The 20,097-nt window shown below is 32.5% G+C and overlaps 1 protein-coding gene and 1 non-coding gene across 8 annotated transcripts; both read left to right on the forward strand.

The window, feature by feature from the left end:
• The first annotated feature begins 3,756 nt into the window (after nucleotides 1–3,756).
• On the forward strand, nucleotides 3,757–3,863 carry LOC121217582 (small nucleolar RNA R71). The gene has a single exon (XR_005913687.1). It is a non-coding gene; the product is annotated as a small nucleolar RNA R71 (small nucleolar RNA).
• Nucleotides 3,864–9,396: 5,533 nt separating this feature from the next.
• Nucleotides 9,397–19,123, forward strand: LOC107951796 (HIV Tat-specific factor 1 homolog). 7 transcript variants are annotated; one of them, XM_016886937.2, is made up of 16 exons: nucleotides 9,397–9,641; nucleotides 9,799–9,841; nucleotides 10,141–10,215; nucleotides 10,550–10,684; nucleotides 10,772–10,834; nucleotides 10,912–11,150; nucleotides 13,883–14,092; nucleotides 14,463–14,555; nucleotides 14,648–14,686; nucleotides 15,778–15,867; nucleotides 15,954–16,056; nucleotides 16,244–16,324; nucleotides 16,943–17,019; nucleotides 17,243–17,323; nucleotides 18,326–18,417; nucleotides 18,874–19,123. In XM_016886937.2, the coding sequence occupies exons 2-16, from the start codon at nucleotides 9,802–9,804 to the stop codon at nucleotides 18,995–18,997; spliced, it is 1,542 nt and encodes a 513-aa protein (XP_016742426.1). In that variant the 5' UTR covers nucleotides 9,397–9,641; nucleotides 9,799–9,801; the 3' UTR covers nucleotides 18,998–19,123. The 7 variants fall into 7 exon arrangements, 6 of the variants coding, with proteins under 6 accessions (XP_016742426.1, XP_016742424.1, XP_016742425.1 ...); XM_016886935.2 differs by having other exon boundaries at nucleotides 9,413–9,641; nucleotides 10,117–10,215; XR_005909352.1 differs by having other exon boundaries at nucleotides 9,415–9,641; nucleotides 10,117–10,215; nucleotides 18,326–18,544; nucleotides 18,874–18,899.
• Nucleotides 19,124–20,097: the final 974 nt, after the last annotated feature.

Genomic DNA, 20,097 nt, shown 5'->3' on the forward strand with positions numbered 1-20,097 from the left:
AGCTGTCTGAAATCGGGTAAATGATGCCAGCGTCAAGCCACTTAATAATATCTTTCTTGACAACTTCTTTCATGATTGGATTCAGTATTCTTTACTATTCAATGGAATTGCTAAGAAAATTGTCCAAAAAAATCTTATACATGCAGAAGGCATGGCTAATTCCTTTTATATCAGCTAGAGTCCATCTCAATGCCTTCTTAAATCACTAAAGAACTTCTAACAACCTTGCCTCTTGCTCGGGTGTCAGCTCCACAAAAATTACTACCTGCAAAGTACTATTTTCGCGCAAATATACATACTTCAAATGTTGTAGCAAAGGTTTTAACTCCAGTGTAGGAGGTTCCTCTATAGAAGGTTTAGGAGGATTGAAAGGTCGATTTTCTAAATCCAAGGGTTCAAACTTTTTCCATAGTCTATCTACTATCTGTTTGGCTTCTATAAATTCATCGAATGCCTCAAAATTTACTGTATCACTTTGCTTAAGTGAGTCTTCAACACTGTCGGAATTATTGTGGCAATAACTGGTAAATTTCTCCACTACTGTTTCTATCAACCCAATGATGTTGTAACAGCCCATTTTTAGTCAGATTAGAATAGTGGTTTCGGGACTAAAAATTTGAGGTTAAAATAATTATGTTATTATTATTTTAATGTTTACAGTATGATATTATGTTGGTGTGAAAATTTTGTTAAGAAATTTTATTGTTTGATAGGTCGATTTGATAAAAAATGACTAAATCGCGTAAAGTATAAAACTTGAGTTCTAATAGATAAAGGTGTCTAATAGCTACGAAACTTAAAAATAGAGGTCCTTATGTTGTAATTAGACCATTAAAAGCATGATTGGACATATATGGACATATATTAAGGTCTTTTAAATACTTTTATATAAGGTTAATAAAGTAATTTTCTAAATAAAGGTTAATTAATTAAAACAAAAGACAAATTTTATTCATTCATCTTTCTCCCAACTGAAAATAAGAAAGAAAAGAAGCCATTGATGAAATTTGAAGGTTTGGCTATGCATGCTTCAATTGTAAGCGATTTTTGACTCACTTTTTAGTGATTTTTATGTTTTTGAATTCGTTGTAGCTCAATCTATCTAGCCCGTACCTTCGATTTCAAAATTGTTAACATTTTTGAGAGTTTCCATTGATCTATATATGTGTTCTTTGATGTTTGATGATGAAATATGAATATTTGTTATGAACTATACAAGTTTTGTTAAGTGATTTTTAGTAAAAATGCAAAATAGGGATTAAATAGAGAAAAGTGTAAAGTTAGTGGTACAATGTGTGAATAAATGAAAAATATTGACTACTGGGGGCATTATAGTAATTCAACTAGCATGGGTCTATTGTGAATTTCATTAATTTGTGATTTTGTGAAATAAAGACTAAATTGTAAAAATGTGATAGTTTAGGGGCAAATGTGTAAAATAGACCTAATGTGTGTTTTGGACTAAATTGATTAAATAGTTGATTAAATAAGCTGATTTTGATTACTTATAGATCAAGAAAAGAGGAATTCAAAATTAGATTGGGGAAAAAGCAAAATAATTGAATAGTCGGTCTGTTTCATTATTTCCGTATACGAGGTAAGTTCGTATAATTGAACTTAAATGTGTATCTATTTATTTGATGGATGAAATTGAGATAATATTTATTATAAGAAATAAATATGGAGGTTTTAAATTTAATGTACAATTAAAGTAAACGAGATGCTGGATAAGACTATAGTTGGGCTATGGCAAATCGGATAATAAGACCATAACTGGGTTATGGCATGTGAATGTAAGACCACGGAAGGCCTTGGCAACGAATGTGTAAGACCATAGTTGGACTATGGCATCGGAAAATCAAAGTATTGTATCATAAGCATTTGTGAGCTCAAAGTGATTTGGCAAGAGAATTGATGATAAATAGATATGTATCGGTACAGGTATGTACTGAAAACTATACATGTAACGAGATAGAAGAAGTTGAGGATTTATGAGTTACGATATGGTTAAACTTTATGTTAGCTCATTGATTGATACTTTAAATGTTAATTGTGTTATCCATTTTGAAATGTTAATGAATGTAAGAGAAAAGTATGTTTATATGTATTGTAAGTCTGGTAATGCTCTGAAACCCTATTCGGTGTTGAATACGGGTGAGGGGTGTTACAGGTGTGGCATTCATCATTAACATCAACACATTTCAAGTCATTAAACACATTGAAAGTAACCTGCTGATTAGTTACCCTTATGGTCAGCTCGCCTTTCTGTACATCAATTAAAGTCTTGCCAATAGCAAGAAAAGGTTTTCCAAGAATAATTAACACATATTCAATTTTACCTTCCGGATGCATGTAAGATCGGTCAGCCAGTTGCAACATAACTGTAGTAGGTCTTGCTTTTCCAATTCCTAGCTTCCTAAAAATAGACATACACATTAGATTTATACTCTCTCCTAGATCACATAATGTCTTACCAACATAATGATTTCCAATTGAACATGGGAAAGTGAAATTCCCTAAGTCTTTCAACTTTAGAGGTAGTTTATTCTTCAACATTGTTGTGCACCCTTCAGTGGGAGCGATAGTCTCAAATTCTCCCAATCTATGCTTCTTTGACAATATATCTTTCATAAAGTTTACGTAATTAGGCATTTGCTCCAAGGCTTCTACTAGCAGTATGTTGATATGGAGTTGCTTCAAAACCTTCAAAAATATTTTGAATTGAATATCTTGCTTAGAATTATGAAATTACTGAGGAAAGGGTAAATATGGTCATCCTTCAAGTTGCTAATATTGTTTTGCTGTGGCATTTTTATTGACAACATGTTTTGATTCTGCCATAGCATTTGGCTACTTACCTTTTTTAGGTTTAGTATGTTTTTTAGATAACTCTAGATCTTTACTTGGTTGTTATTCGAGTTATCCTCTTCTGCCATGACATCTTGAGCAACGTCATCAACCTGAGTTTCGCTTGTAAGAGTGATGGCCTTGCACTGCTCCTTCCCTTGTGATCTTGAATTCTTGGTATTACTTGGCAATGCTCCCTTTTGTTTAGAATTTAGAGCATTTGCTATTTACCCTATTTGATTCTCAAGAGCTCGGAGAGATGCAGCCTGAATCTGAATTACAGCATCATTCTTGGCCATATATTCCTTCAGTAAGGCTTCAATAGATGATGATGATGAAATCGATGTCTAACCTTGCTGGACATTTTGCCTCGGCATAGATTAAGTATACTAGGCAATGCATTGATGGCATTTTGTCTTTTCGTATTGTTAAAATTCCCCGCACCTTGATTATTCTAACTAAATTTTGGATGTTGTTTCCACCCAGGATTATATCTGTTGGAATAGGGGTCATTGTTCTAGTTGAAATTGCCTATGTAACACACGGATGTTAGATTTGATAGGCATTCATCAAACACATGATCTTTACCATAATAAACATATGATAGTTTGGCTGATTTTATCTCCTAGACTGTAGTAGGCCTTTTCATTATTTTAATCATATTAGCCAAAGAAAATACCTGGGCTGTCAACGAAGTGGTCGTGTCCAGCTCCATAATACCAACAACTCTCTTACCCACCCAACTCTTGTGGTAGGATATTGACAATGATTGTTGGCAATCTTTTCCAAGATCTCATATGTTTCATTATAAGATTTATCCAACAAAGTACCATTGGCAGAAGCATAAATACCATCATCGTATGTGCATTGAACCCATTATAGAATATCTTCATCTGAGTCCGGTGTTGAAATTCATGTATCGGACATTTCCAAATTAAGTCTTTAAATTATTCCCAAGCTTTATATAGTGTTTCATCCTCCAATTGTCGAAAAGATGTAATGTAATTTCTAAGCTTGGTATTCATATTTAGGGGATTATACCATAGCAAAAACATTTGACAGATCATTCTATGATGCCACTATTCCCGACAGCAAAGCATTCAACCATGATCTCGCATGATCTCTTAAAGAATATGGAAATAATTTAAGTCGCAGTGCGTCTTCAAGAATACCCTATTGCCTAAACGAGTCACAAACCTCTAGAAAAAGTCTTAAATACAGTCTTGGATCTTCAATGGACAATCCACCAAACTGTCTTACTATTTGCAACATTTGAAATATTACCGGTTTCAGCTCAAACTACTGAACCTGTATTTGTGGTCTAACTATCCCTAGATTCAGGTCATCCAAAATTGGCACAACATGCTCTAAGATTGGTCTATCTCGGCCATCTATCACCCTACAAGCATGAGGTTTAGCACCCTGACCATTCAAGTTATCATTTAGACTAGGTATCACCCTATGAACAAGAGGATTAGCATCTTGACTATTCAGATTATCATTAAGGCCAGGATCATTCCTGTTCCTAGCCATTTTTTGCAGTTCTTTCCACATTCTTCATAAAGTTCTTTCGATCTCTACGTCAAAAGGATATTCTTTGTTAGCAAGAATGCCTCTTTTCATACATTGATGACAAACCTGTAGAAATTAAATATAACTTAGTTAAATAAGACTAACAGAATTAAGTAAAATAACCAAATTACACCAAATTGCTAATCCCCAGCAACGACGCCAAAAACTTATTGCGTGTGAATATAATATGTGAACTGTGCAAGTATACACGTCAAATCAAGTAATAAAGTGATAAGTGAGATCATCTCCACAGGGATCAGATTAGGTATAGAAATGGTCAAGTTATGATAATGATTAATGCTATGGCAAAATTGAGTTAAGTACACAGTGGTAAATTAAAATAATAAGGATAAGTGCAAAGAAAATGTTAATGCAAAGCAAGAGAAAAAATGCAATGACAATTATGAGAATAATTACGTGAACAAAATGTGAGCGAATAAATAAATAATCTAATAATATTATGGAGAAAATACTAGGCAAATGATAGAAGGTCTACGATGTTGATTAGAAGGCTAGGATTACTAAGAATCTGGCCTTACTTTCAATAATGCCTCAATAAAATCGTACTTAACCTACTACTCAGAAGAGACCTAAGGTGACCTACTTCTTTTGAGAGCAAGATCTCAAGTTACCTGACATGTGTCTATAGGCCTTAACACAGCACCCTGTATTGTTTTGTCTTCATTCTATACAAATGCTGCTCTATGTTTAGAGTCTACTGCAGGTATTCAGTCGAATACCCACTTGTATCATTCAATTACAATCCAACTAATCCAACCTTTTTAGAATTAGATTTAATCTATGGGCATACTGCACACTCATCTATGTCTAGAGAGTGTACGCATACAGTTAGGAAATAAAAGCAATTGAATGAAACAGTAGATTAAATCAAGCATTTGCTTCAACTATTAAAGAAAACTAAAAGTTTCATCATGTAATCCCAACTCTATAGGATCTAATTCATGGGTTGGCGATTAAAATTCAAGTTTAAAATAACATCCAACATTGTTTCGATCAAATCAATTTATGGGAGAACAAAATAAGAAATAATGGAAGAACTTAGGAAGATGGTTGTCGCCAAACCAAACCGCAATTCAGTAGTAGAGTATCCTCTAGTGGCTGAGAGGGACTGCCTTCGGCTTCTTTTTTTCTTCTTTACTCAGCTGCTACCCTTTATTTTTGCATTCGGATCTCCACCCTTAGGGTTTCCTCCTTCGGCTTTTTATAAGCATTTCTTCCTAGGGTAACTCCAACTGCCTACGATATCTTCTCCTCTTTTTTAGGCAGATTTTTCTTGTACAAATAGAGTTGGGCTAAAACTGGTATGTGTTGAATGTTGACTCGATCATTTTTCTAAAATTGCCACGGCATACAAGGTGGCAAACTGTCCAACCTTTTGCCCCGATAAACCTTCACTTCTTTATTTCTTTCTCTACATCTTGCACCGGCCAAACTACTAAACACAACCCTTCCATACGCAATTAAAAGTATCTAACACATAAACACTGTCCAAGCTCCTAATGCAAATGATAAAAATACTAATAAAATGTCCTAAAATGCCACTAGATGTACCCAAGTACAATCAATTATCTAGGTTTAAAGGAATGAAATATAACTCTTTTCAAGAGTTATCACTTACTATGATTCCCTCTTTTGATTTTAGGTAATTTAAAATGTTGTGCGACGTAAAGAGGAGCTAAGCCGGAGTCTTCAAGCCTAGTGTGAGCCTATCACCTTTTGTTTGTAACATGTGTAAATATAAGGGCAACCAATGGGTTTAAACTCTTGTATCATATTTTTTTATAGGAACTCATTTAAACTTTGTTATTATTGTTATTTACACGTATGGGCTTAAATTGTAGAATTATATGAAGTCTTTGTATTTACCAGAATTATACTATATATTTTGTAAGTCTTTAGTAAACACAAAATGCAAAGCTAACCAAGCCTGTACTTGGTTGCATGTAGCATTCTCGGAGGGTCAATCGTTTAACTTGTAGGAGGAAAGTTACACACCGTTTTCTTTTTCTTTTTTTAATTTCGAAATGATTCCTGCTCGATCTCGGGTTAACTTTAGAGCTTTCGTAAGCTCAATTTAGACTCACATTTGTCTGTAAAGCATGATTTATTTTTATGCGTTAGATAGTTAAATGTTTATTTTAAATTTTTTATTTAAAATTTTGCATGCAACTATTCTATTAACAGTTACATATGTTTGTATAAATACTATAATTAATTAAGGCAAAATGTTAAATTTAACTTTAAATATTTATATCTTTTGTCAATTTGTCTTTTATTTTTTTTTGCTAAATTTGGTCATTAACCTTCCAAAAAGAGTAAAAATTCTCTTTTTAACAAAAATACTGACTAAAACTTTAATTTTTTAAATGAGGTTGGTGTGACAACTCACATGGTAATTCATGGGTACTTTATGTTGACATAATACTATTTGTTTTATATGCCAAATCAATTTTTTTTAAAAATTAAAAAATTTCAAAATTCGAAGTTCTAAAATTTAAAAAAATATGTAGATTGCCATGCAAGTTGCCTTGTTTAAAAATCTAACATTCAAGTCAATATTTTTGTTAAAAAGATAGCAATTGAACTCTTTTTAAAAGATTAATGGTCAAATTTAACTCTTTTTAAAAAGATTAAAGACTAAATCTAACTAAAAATAAATAAAAATTAAATTGATAAAAAAATATAAATATTAGAAATTAAATTTTAAACCATTAATTAATATCAAGATAGAAAGTTCACGTCAGGTAAGATGCCACAATTATAAATATTTAATGAAACATCCATTTTTGTCATGAAATAAGTTCATAAAAAAGTTATTTATGTAAGTGGTAACTCAAGCTGTTGCAATTGGATGTGAATTTTGCAATGGAAAAATTATCTATCATTTGATGAATTTTATCCCAATAAAAGTGTTCGAAGAAAGTTGCGATGAAAATACATTTTGTTGCATCTAATTTTTATTTTAAAATTTCAAAAGCAATTTGCCCCATTAATCGAAATGGGGGTTAAAGCTGCATCCCGACAACTCAAGGTCTAAGATTAATTCTACATTATTAGGGCATTATCGGCTCAGTTGGTCGAATTTTTTAAATTTTTTGAATAATTCATTATAATTCAATTCAGTTTTTGATTTTATATTATTTTTAATTTATATGTCAAAAATTAAAAAAATAATTAAGTTTTTTTATAAAAATTTCACCTAATAAATCTTGTCGTTAATTAAAATAATCAATCAAGCTCCATTATTAATGAAAACTGTATAAATTAATTGGTGACATGTGGTACTTTATAAAGCCTGTCGTTCATTCACTATGTTAACTGTTCAAATAAATAGGCAAACCAATTAGTTGGTGACATGTGGTAGTTTCTAGTTTAATCTAAAAATTTTCACATAAAAATAATTACAGGAAAAATATGAAAAACTATAAAAAAATTAAAAAATTATTGAATATTAAAAAATATTAAAATTAATACAAACTTATTAAAAATATAAAACTTATAAATATTATAAAAATATAAAAATTCTAATAAATTATATATTTTTTTTATAAAATTAGTAAAATTGATTTAAAATTTTTAAAATTAAAAAGTATTAGAATTTTTAAAAGATAATAAAATATTATAAAAATTATTAAAATATTAAAATTTATATAAACTTATAAAAACTATAATTTTTTTTTTTAAAAATTGAATTGGATTGGATCACTAGTTAGATTGGTTAGTCCAAAATTTATGGTATTGGTTCAGAGAAAACCACTAGACCGATTGATCTAGAAACCAGACGGTTGAATAGATTTTTTAAAAATATTTTTATCAAACCAAAATTTCATTATCCAACTATTAGAATATGTCAAAATAAAATTTTTCTGGCTAAGGTTTTCAAAATTGGACTAGTGGTTGAACCGGTCAGGCCATTGATTTTCTAGTTCGTCTGGTATGTCCAATTCAATTAAATAAAACATTAAAAAATTTGAAAATAAAAAAAAATCGATTAAACCAATCAGTTCCTAGGTCAATCGATCTAATAGCTTTCTCTAGATCGATACCCTTGATGATTTCAGTCTAATTGGTCCAATCGACTGATCATGTCCAATTCAAGTTTTTATGATTTTTTAAGTTTATATAAATTTTAATATTTTTATACTTTTCATACTTTATATAATTATAATAATTTTTATAGAATTTTAATACATTTTTACAAAAAATTTAAATAAATTTTATTAATTTTATATATTTTTATAATTTATTAGATTTTTTATATTTTCAATAATATTTATAATTTATTTATAAATTTATAGAGTTTTTATATTTTTAATATTTATATAATTTTATAACTTTTTATATTAAATTAAACTAGAAGTTACAATATTTTACCACCTGATTGGCCCATCAAATTTATTTTAATAGTGGACTTTGTCAATAATAAAAGCCATTAATGGGACGAATAATTTATTGTTTAATGACTTAATTGAGTGCAACTTTAATATAGTGACTTAAATGAATTTTTTTTTTGCATTTTTCTTAAAGGCTTTTTTCAACATATAAGCTTTCATAGCTTTTGAATATTATTTGAAAAAAATTTAAAGTTTTTTTATATATTTCTAAATAAAATATTTTTTTAAAAACTTTAAAATTATTTTCACTATTGTAGATATAAAATATCTTTTTATATCATAAAAATTTAAAATTATTTGTATATTAAATAAAAATAGAATTCATTCAATTTCTACTAAATATGGTTTTTAAACTTATATTTTGACTGTGTTTAGTATTATTTCTAACAAATATTTTTAGGACAAAAGAATATTCGTAAATAAGTTTCTTTTTGAGAGAAAAATGTTTCTCACAAACCAAAAAAATTGGCCCAAAAACAATTTTTTGTTTTTTATTTTTGATTATCCTTGCTTGAAAAGGGACTATTATATCTCTCGGTCTAATTTATAAGCTTATAATGATACTAAAAAATAGTTGAGCCAAAATAAAAATTTTACACGAAAAGAGTATTTATTTCGGCCAACTCGGCTTTTCATCGTATACCGAACAGCGCCCTCTTCCAGACTCGTCTCTCTTCGCCCTACCGTATCCCTGTCAGCTCATTTCTGCTCACGTCTCTCCTCCTCTTCCTCCGATCTCTGACCCAAGCCCTCTCTTCCACTCAAGTTTCCGACGAACCCAACCAAAGACCCGGATATTAAATAAAGGTAATTTTGAAACCCTAAACTTCATTTGCAGATTTCTACTTCAGTTATGGCTCGGCTTGGCTATGCGTCACTCGGCTTTATTTAATTTTATGTTTTCGACCGTAGTGCCTGTTACTCTGTCTCATCTCATACTCTTCCTCTGCTTGCATTGCTACAGACTATGTTGTCTTCGGATGGCTCAGACAACCATCCACAGTCCGGTTAGTTCTCTCTTTTTATTTTTCGTTTTGATTTTGTTTCAAAACAGTTTTTTACGCACCAAAAACGAAAAGGGAAGAAAATAACTTCAGTTATGTTTTCTTCGACTTGTTCAGTAAAAATAATAATGTTTTTCTTCTCTGAAAATGATTCCTCCAATCTTAATTTATTGTTTAATTAAGAATGGTGTTTGAGGCAGTAATATTAATAAAATACCCTTCTTATTATCATGGTATTTTTATGCGATTTGTTAATATGAGTACGTGTGGCCTCTCAGGCACTGAGAATTGTTTGAACGCAGTTGCTGGTGTAGGCTGGTATATACTTGGTGAAGATCAACAAAATGTTGGCCCTTATGCAATTTCTGAGTTACGTGGTAAGTTTTATACTTAACGCATGTTTTGAAATCATTATGGGCATTCAAAGTTTAGAATAATTGTCTTAAGTTCTGTATCAATGTATTATAGATTGCATTAGACAAAGAAATCAGAACAATTTTTTTTTTTAAATTGTAGTTTGTAGTAATTTGTGAGTTTTATGAAGTTGTTTGGTTTGGAGTACTGCAAATTTACTGGTGAATCTCTCTCCTTGAATTTCAGTTCCAGTAATCAGTAGCATGGTTTCAGGACAATTGTTCCATCTGTAACATGTTCAATTGGTCTAATGAGCTATTGAACCATCTGCTTTGCTTATTTGCTTCGCCTGCACAGAGCATTTCTTAAACGGATACCTCACTGAAAGTACACTTGCATGGTCTGAAGGGAGAAGTCAGTGGCAACCATTGTCCTCAATTCCCGAGTTTGTTTCTGTAATTTCTCATCAGGCCAACAATTTTTCTGCTACAGGTTAAATTAACTACTAGTTGCTCTTTTTATGATTTGTAATTAGGATCTTTATCTCCGGGATGTGGTTTTCACTTTTGATGTTTACAGTGTCCTCAGGCGATGATGATGCTTTCTTGAACAGTATGAAGGAGGGCGATAATTCAAATGCAGGTTGATATATATACTATCTTTATTGCAAAATAGTCACCATCTTAAGAGGGCTTCTGACCCTGTAATGTGCTGTGCAGTGCCTTCCAATGATGGTGATGGTAGTGATGAATTTGAGAAATGGCAGAGAGAGATTAGAGAGGCTGAGGCTGAGACAGAATGTTTGAAAACTGGATCTGTTTCTAGAAGTACTGGTGATGCCTTTGGTTTTGATGATCAGGATAGGCCTCTGACACCGCCAGAAGGTGAAGAAGAATTCACTGATGATGATGGAACCAGGTACAAGTGGGATAGAAATCTGCGAGCATGGGTTCCTCAGGTCGGTGCTCAGTCATTTTTGTTAAGTTGATTTGAAAACATGGTTAATCTTGGATTTCTTTAGTCGACATATCATTTTTGTCTATGTTAATTATTTTCTGAAATGTTATATACTATGGAGACTTCATTTAACATGTTTATTTCCTTTAGATAAAGTTTTGTTTTACAAAATGAAAATTTTCAATACTGAAAAAAATTATAGACTTCAGTTTTGAAAGTAATGAGTACTAAACTCTTGCAAAAATGTTTGATATGCTACTAAATTTTAAATACTTAGATTATTATTATTATTATTGAGTAGATAAATTAGTAAAGCTAAAAAGGGGAAAAGTAGTTAAAAGGAAAATAATATAGGGTTTATGTAATTAATGAAAGCTTTCCTCAAATAGGATGATTGAATATATTAAGTAGCATTTAACTCAATATTTTTATCACTTCTTTATTCGGGTCAATATAACTTTTAGTCCTTGAATTTGGCAATTAGGTTCACTTTATTGTTACAAATTTTTGGTCCACTTTGGTTCTTGAACTTGAATTCCATCAAGATTTGATGACATGGTACAATCTCCGATTGCCACGTCATCGAACTTTTACATTTGCCAAGTTCAGGGATCAAAATGGACCTAGTTGCCAAGTTCGGGTGCCAAAGTGGATCAAAAATGGTATAGGTACCAAAGTAGATCTAATTGCCAAGTTCAAGGACTAAAAGTTATATCAATCCTTTTTATTGAAAATATTCTGGCAAAATGCTTTCTGAAATAAGCTATCAAAGCACTGAAAATAAATGAAATCATGGAAAATATTTAATGCTTTATCAAAGGCCATTTTACTCTTTCTGTACTTTTCCCTTGTAAAATATGTAGTTTACTGTATGGGTGGCTTATGCATCCTAGTCAGGAATAGTTAGTGAGTCAATCGAGCAATATTCTATTTTTCACTTAGATTTATTTAATTGTTCAATACACATCTTTAGATTGGAATGTGTTACTTTTATTGTGAAACAAAATTTAACCAAAAGCCGTAATTACAATTTAAAGAATACTTTGCTAGTCTCTACCTTGAGAATATGTTTTGCAGAAGTTTTTTAGTGGAGAAACTAGCTTAAGTTAATTTGGAAAAGTCAGTAGTAATATGATGTTCTTGCATTACAGTTTTGGTAGCTGAATTGAATGGACTGGGATGTTAAGGTTTATAGGGGTACTCTTAATGATCATACGTTGATTATGTTTGTCTTCAGTAGGACTATGATTATGTTTAGTCAATTATTGGTGGCAGGCAGGACTGACTCAGTCTGGCTTCTGGGCTTTCTTTATGACTTGTAATGCTGCATCACCTAGTTGCTGGTTTTAGAGCTAATAGGGAAAATAGATTGGGAACCTGCCTACCCTCATCTTATCTCTATCTCCATCTCTCTCAGTCTCTCCCCCCTGATTTTCTTATGGATATCTAATTCAGAATTAGGGTTTAAAGAAGCATTAGTTAGGATTTCGTTATTGGCATTTATGGTTTAAAGGGATTTATGGTTTCTTATCCAAATTTTAAGTTGTTTCCATTGCTATGTGAAATATACAAGTTGTTTACACCAAGCACAGGTCACTTGAGAAGGGACATTCTTTTTCATAATAGTTTGCACTTTGGGAGTGTTACATGCAAAAAGAATTGAGTGTATAATTATAGAGAATTAAAATTTAGCCTATAATTTGTTTGCTTTAGGGGTTGGCTGACAGTCAAGAATGGTGCCTTTAAGAACCCTTTTGTGGTTATTCGGTATTAAATTTTTTTGTAATGATATTTTGGTCATCTCTGGATAATACCTTTGGATGATGATGCTTATTTTGCTTTTTGAATTTTTTTAGTCATAGGTTGACATGTGTCTTAATTCAAACGTTTGTTTCGGTAGGTGTCAAGCTGTAATGATCATACTTTTTATGCTTTGGATAATACTTAGAGGAAAGGGGTGTATCGTGTTTCGCTTTGTAGTTTGAGGTGTTCCTAATAAATTAGTTGTATAAAAGCTGAGTGTAAGAAAGCTAGTGCCAAGACGCTAGCCAAAAAAGGGACTTTGTTTCTCTTAAGGTAGTATTCAGGTTACCATTATTATATGTTCCCTCAGCTTCCTTAGCTATTCGTTTAGATGATTTGTAGCATTCCTTTGCCCTCAATAGCTTTATATCTCGTGAATCTATGGTGAATTAGCATTATGGTTATACCTTTTCTGCTATGTCCTCTTGCTATTCCATGCAGCATGGGTTTAGAGTTGTACAGGCTTCTGATGCATAGGAATCATTTCTCTTTCAGTAATTTGTCACATTGTTGCCAATTTCATCTTTATGATACAGGAGCAATAATACTAGAAATGAGTACACAAAGGAAAAGGCAAGAGTTGCATCCATTAAGGAAAAAATGAGCGACATTTTAATGTTGTTTGAGCGCATAAAGGGAGGCATAAAAATGTCCCATGAAAATCAGATTAATGGAGGGTATCCATTTTAAGATGAGATTAAGGTTAAACAGGACATGATGAAAACTATATTAAAGAATTGATTTTCAGTGATTCTTGAGGATATGATCTTAATTTGGGTGTGAGGGAGTGCTATTATGCATATAATCAACTCTGCATATTGGTTAAATTCTTAGACTTGTTATTGCTCTTGGAAATTCCATCTTTATACTGCCTCTTCTGGCTCCTAAAATTTAGTTTTGAATTGTGTGATTACTGATAATGGCTGATAGGATGACATGTCAACAAAAAATGGGAACTATGGAGTAGAAGAGATGACATTCTTGGAAGAAGATGAAGTTTTTCCAACTATAAGTGCTACTGATGCTTCTGCTGCTGTTGCTGATGCTTCTGTTAGAGAAAATGTTAATGGAAGTGGTGAGCAAACAGAAGTAAACTGTAATGCCAAGAGAAAACTGTTGGAAAAACCAGTTGATAAGAAGGTATCCTTTCTTAATTTGGTGGATTCTTGTTATGTATTTTTTCATCATTCCCAGTTATAATTCTTTATCTTGCATGCTGTTCCCAAGTAGCATTACAGTTGTAATCCTCAGTCTTTTGGTATCATTATTATTTTAATGTTCTTTTCATGCAATGTTTTGTGTTCTTTTCCAAAACTAAGAACCCAGGTGGAATTGTCTTTATGCATTAGCTATAAGCGACCCATTTCTATTAGTAGTATTATACTACAAAAAGAATGATATTGAATTATAAAGTATAGGTATTGTTATTTTAATTGGACTCAAATACCATTTGTTTGTACACATTATATGAGCTAAGTTTGCTATATTTATTATTTAAACCACTTTGCAGGAAGCTAATAAACCTCCGGATTCTTGGTTTCAACTGAAAGTAAATACACATGTCTATGTGACTGGACTACCTGATGATGTAACTGCAGAAGAAGTAATCTTCACTTTAGGACCTAAATATCTTTACTTCCTCTTTCTTTTCCTCTTTTCTGTTAGCTAGTCTCTAATTTTGGAAATATGTGGCAGTTGGTTGAGGTTTTTTCCAAGTGTGGAATAATCAAAGAGGTAAAACACCTGTTATGCATATTTTATTTATTTGAATTTATTTGTGAACGGTTTAAATTGTGCAAAATCCTCAGCATATTTTCTTTTTGTGTATTCATCCCAACTTGAAGTTCTTAACAATATAAAATGTGAAGGGGAAAAAATGACAAATTATCTTGCTGTGTAGCTGAGTTTCCTTTATGTTATATAGCATGTGTGGAAGTGTTGTTGCTCATATAAAGTTTATGTTGTTTCAACTATAGTTGTTAAGTGATATTATGACACATTGGTTAAGTATTCGGTTTCTTATGGTTTTATCTTTAAGTTGGCCCTCCACCTATTACCAATTGGTTTTAGGTTCAATGCTACAATATGGCATCAAAGTCCAGGTTAGATATGTTATTTTTGCTGAATCCCATGTGAGGTTGATGATGTCAGTGAGGTTGTCCATGTGGATGCCCTGTGAACAGCTGAAGGGGAGTCTTAAGTGGTTTTATTCCATATCAGTTAAGCATTTTCTATGGACTTTTTATTAAAGTTGGGCCCTCCACCTATTACCAATTGCTTTTAGGTTGGATGCTTTAACAATAGTAAATCTCAGGCCTTCCCTGAGGAGCATAGACTGAATTTGGTGGTGTATTGTTTTATTCATCTTAGCTTTCAGGCTCAACTATATTAAATTTTCTTCTTACTTTTTTGCTCATTTTCTATGTGCCATACATCTGAATAGCTTGATAGGTGCTCGCCAAGTATGTGTTTGCGTGTGAGGTCTGTTGTGTTGTTGCTTAGTGCTGTCACTAGATGTTCGAACGTTATATTTTCCATTGCAAAAGGTTCAATGAAAATCAGAAGTTCATGAATTTTGAATTGCTTGGTCTCTCTTTGGGACCAATACGTTGGTTACTGAGTTTGGGTACATTGTACCGAACTTGCTAACAAGTGTGATAATTTTAATTAAATATATTTTTCCTCTACATGTTTACCACAACTTTGGGTAGCTACTGCTGGGGCTTAATTAAAATTCACCTAATAATAATAATATGGAGATTGTTTCCATGGATAACTAGTAGTTTCAGTTGCACACATCATGAGTCTGTATCACAATTCTATAGGACCCTGAAACAAAAAGACCTCGTGTGAAGATCTATGTTGACAAGGAGACAGGAAGAAAAAAGGGGGATGCGCTTGTTACATATCTAAAGGTAGTTTCCTTATTCATATTGTGCTTCTGATGTACAACATTTTTAAAAATTTTCTGACTTTCAAGTTCTTTTTGCTTCTGTGCCAGGAGCCCTCTGTTGCTTTAGCTGTTCAAATTTTGGATGGAACACCTTTACATCCTGATGGAAAAATCCCTATGTCTGTAAGCCAAGCTAAATTTGAGCAGAAAGGTACAATGATTGGCGCTGTTACATTTTCACTTTGGCATTTTGTCCTTTAGAATTATTTTTGTAGTTTTCGTTTTTCTTATCATTGAGTAATTGAATACGCTTCTCTGCATTCAGTCTAGTTATAGAACTATTTTTAATCTCTTATGAAGTCTTGCTGTATTGGTAAGCTTCTATTGCAATAATGCAGGGGATAAATTTATAGCCAAGCAAGTGGACAGCAGGAAGAAAAAGAAACTGAAGAAAGTTGAGGAGAGGATGCTCAGCTGGGGTGAGTTCTCAATTTTTGCTTATTATGGTGATGTACTATAAATGATTGTGAAGTTGTTCTACCTACTTTCCTATCCTGTTGCCCCCCCTCCCCCCCCCCACTTTTTATTTCTATTATGAGAAAACAATGGCTGGATTTGATTTGGTAATATTTTTCTTATCATCCTGACGCTAGAAGGAAGAAAGATGGTGACCAAATTATCCATTCCTTACAGATCTCATTCCCTTTTTTTGTGTGTTATTAATTTATTGTTTGCCAATTGTTGTATCTATCTATTTCACGTGATGGTTAGAGCTTGAATATTTTCCGTTGTAATGCGTCTTATCTGAGATTCTCTTTGTTTTAAAAAAGTTTTAGTTTTGTTCTTTTCTTTTTGAAACTCTACATTGTAGTCAACATCAGCCTGCTAGTATGAATTGACAATCTCGGTAAAGAAATAAGCACAGATAATGAGATTGAATGATTCTGAATGATGTGCAATACTAACTGTTCTATTGGATTTGAGTGGGTTTTCGGCATTGATCCCAAGAAACCTTTTCTTTAAAATAGTTTCACTTGTCACCTTTCCCTTGTTCAACACTTGTGTCCTGAATGCTACTTTTTCTATATATGATGCAGGTGGCCGTGATGATGCAAAGGTGACAATTCCAGCCACTGTTGTCCTTCGTAACATGTTCACGCCTGCTGAAATGAGGGTATGCTGGAAACCATAGTAAAAAATGCATGACAAAATTTCCCAAATGTGCATATGATTGTGATCCAATACTTGCTGTTTTCTGCTTACTAATTTGTATATTATATTTCTATCTAGTATTCTCCTTTTGAGGTTATTATAAATAGTATGAATAATCTCAGGTCCCTACAGCTGTTATTTACATTAACTGGTATTCTCAGTTGACTTTCCCCTTATTTCTGCAGGCGGATGAAAATTTGTGTTCAGAGCTGGAGGAGGATGTTAAAGAGGAATGCTTAAAGCTTGGTCTTCTGGACTCAGTCAAGGTAATATAATATTTTACCATAAGCATATCTGGATAATTTTGATAGATGTGTTCTGTTCTGGAGCATGTATGATTTATAGCCATACTCATGTTTGGTGGCTGACAATTGCTGCATGTAGGCACTGTTAGAGAACTGTGAATTGTTTGTTAACACTAGCTATCTGGTGTTTGCTATGAATAAGTAGTTCTTGCTTCTTTCTGTAATCCCTGAGATGAGCCATTAGCCCCTACTTCACAAGCTTGTTTGAGGAGAGGGCTATCTCATACTTAAATTGTTTAGAGAATTCCAGTTTCTGATTAACTCCCTGACATTCTTTTCCTTCCTTGGCTTGACCGAAAGCTTCTAGGGTTGCAACTACTGATTTTTTCTCTTTTACATGCTAAATTTAACTTTCATTGCATGTTTGACAAGGCTGAATAGAAAAAAAATTTTCTTTTGTTGTGATCCCTACAAAAGACCAACTAAAAATGGGATCAAAATCCTACCTCCGTGTAAAGTTAACTAGAGATAGTGTCAAAAGGGACTGAAAGCTGTTAAAAAAAGTAGTTTCCTTGAAGCCATCACGCTACTTGTAGGAATGCTTATCACATTGCTCATATGCTGTTTGCTGCGGAGACAGCATAGCATCTTCTGGTGACATTCTTGGCCTTAAATTACATCCCTCAGAAAAGCAAAAAGTTCCATCTCCTGCACTTTCATCTGTGTCCTTAACAAGGTTGAGGCCCCTAGGTTTTTCTCTATTCTACAAGCTGATTAACTTTTGTGCATTCCTTCCTATAGCTAACTTCTCCCAGTTTGTAATCGCTTTTCCTTTTACTGTGTATTAAACCATGAACTGCAAAGTTCTATCTGTCTCACAATCTCTGTCCATCTATCTCGTCTTCTCTGTTGAACTACCTGCCTAGATTCTTCTAAATGATTAGCTGAACCATGCGGAGTGATTGTTCCATATTTAGTTACATGTTCTCTCTTTTCATTTTTTTGGTTTCTTTTCTCCTGCAGGTTTGTTCGAACAATCCCCAAGGTGTTGTTTTGGTCAAATATAAGGACAGGAAGGACGCTCAGAAGTGCATAGAGTTGATGAATGGACGATGGTAAATTTTATCTTGTAATGTTTTCCTTTTGTTTTGAAAACAGCTGGGGCATGGCAATTCATTCTATCAGAGAACTAAAAGAGAAAACCATCAAGAAACTAAAAGAGGGGTAAAAACAACAGAAAGGGTAACTGACCGTTAAATTTTAAGTAAAGAAGAAAGTTTTACTGTTTAGTGTATCTGTTACCACTATAACTCAAGTTTTACTTTGGTTCTCTATGCTAGTTCCTCTCTTCAGTAGATGTTTTCGTTAAAAAGGAACGACTTGCTTTCTTGTTAGAGCCAAAACTAGTTTTCTGTGACTGTAGTTTTACACACCTGGTTTTCTGGTTCTCTTAGTATTTCTGGTAAAAGTAGCTTCATGGATATGGAGCGGATGTGATTTTGAATTTCTATAATGGGTTCTTTGTTATTATCTCATTTCCGGTGCTCATGATGTTTCTTGGTTTGATTTAGGTTCGGCGGGAGACAGATCCATGCAAGTGAAGATGATGGAGTGGTTAATCATGCTTTGGTTCGGGATCTGGATGAGGATGCTGCTCGACTGGAACAATTTGGTGCAGAACTTGAAGCCGAGTGAGTTGAGTCATCGTACTGAACTTGAGGATGCTTGAAACTTGATCAGACTTTTTTTGTTTTGTGCATCTAGTAGCTCTGCCTTTGTATCAAAAGAAAATTTAGAGTATTTAGATTCAGATTCCATATCCATCGTTGAGTTCCTTTGGCCACTTTTTCAGTGTTCCAGACGAAGCCCAGGGTGATGAACGGGAGGATGATTCACCTACGTCATTTTCACTCGCCCTTTTAATACATGAACTCTAACACGGTAGTTATTACATTCCTACGTATGGTAAATTCCATTGATAATATGTACCCAAAAAAAGAGCTTTGAGAGATGTTAAGTTTATTAGAGAAGAAAAACGTTTAGCAAGAAGAAAATTTGAAATTTGTTAGGTTTTTTGGCAAAAAAATTAACGCTTAAAAAAGATTTTAAATAATAAATAATTAAAAAAAGGCCAAGAAAATGGTGAATCAAAGAAAAAGAAGAGGATCTACCAAAAAAAGAAGAATTAAAAGAGGAGATTTGGTGAAGAAGATGAACTAAAAATATATATAGAAAGCTACTCCAATCTTTTAGAACAAAAAAAAAGTGCATAACTTTCTTTTAGTAAGACGGTAACTAAGATTTCAAAAGGACTCAAGGAAAATAAAAATAATTTAAAGGTCAAAACTAAAATTAATTTCTTTGTTGGTTAAAGAAATATATTATTTATTGATATTATGAAAAGATGTGATCGATTAAAACATTCAAAGGGAAATATTATCAAAAGAAAGAAGCGGAGAACAACTTTAACTATCTTTAAAATTTTAGTTTTTTTACTGAAATGATCCTTTCCTTATTCTCCTCTGTGCTATTCTTTTTTCTAGAATTTTTTAATATGTAAACTGGTTGAACCGGTAGTTTGACTGGTATGACCACCAGTTTAATTATAAAATTGTTGCTGAAAGGCACCTCCATGGCAACCTAATAGCAAGCTAACACCTGGTACCAAGTTTCTTTACCATTAGTTATAAAAGAAAAGATCATACCACCATTCATGGTCAAACAAATCATCTTACCCTTTTTACTCCAAAGTTTTCAATTTTCTATCATGTTTTGTCCTCTTACTAACCTGAGTA

The sequence above is a fragment of the Gossypium hirsutum genome, chromosome A02, assembly GCF_007990345.1.
Source record: "Gossypium hirsutum isolate 1008001.06 chromosome A02, Gossypium_hirsutum_v2.1, whole genome shotgun sequence".
In the NCBI taxonomy this organism is placed as follows: Eukaryota; Viridiplantae; Streptophyta; class Magnoliopsida; order Malvales; family Malvaceae; genus Gossypium; species Gossypium hirsutum.

What these genes read in the sequence shown, in the direction of transcription:
- LOC107951796 (XM_016886935.2), top strand. Translation starts at nt 9,802, where the DNA reads ATGTTGTCTTCGGATGGCTCAGACAACCATCCACAGTCCG. An exon ending in AAAAACCAGTTGATAAGAAG is followed by an intron (nt 14,093 to 14,462) that starts GTATCCTTTCTT and finishes ACCACTTTGCAG; the next exon opens with GAAGCTAATAAACCTCCGGA. An exon ending in ATGATGTAACTGCAGAAGAA is followed by an intron (nt 14,556 to 14,647) that starts GTAATCTTCACT and finishes AATATGTGGCAG; the next exon opens with TTGGTTGAGGTTTTTTCCAA.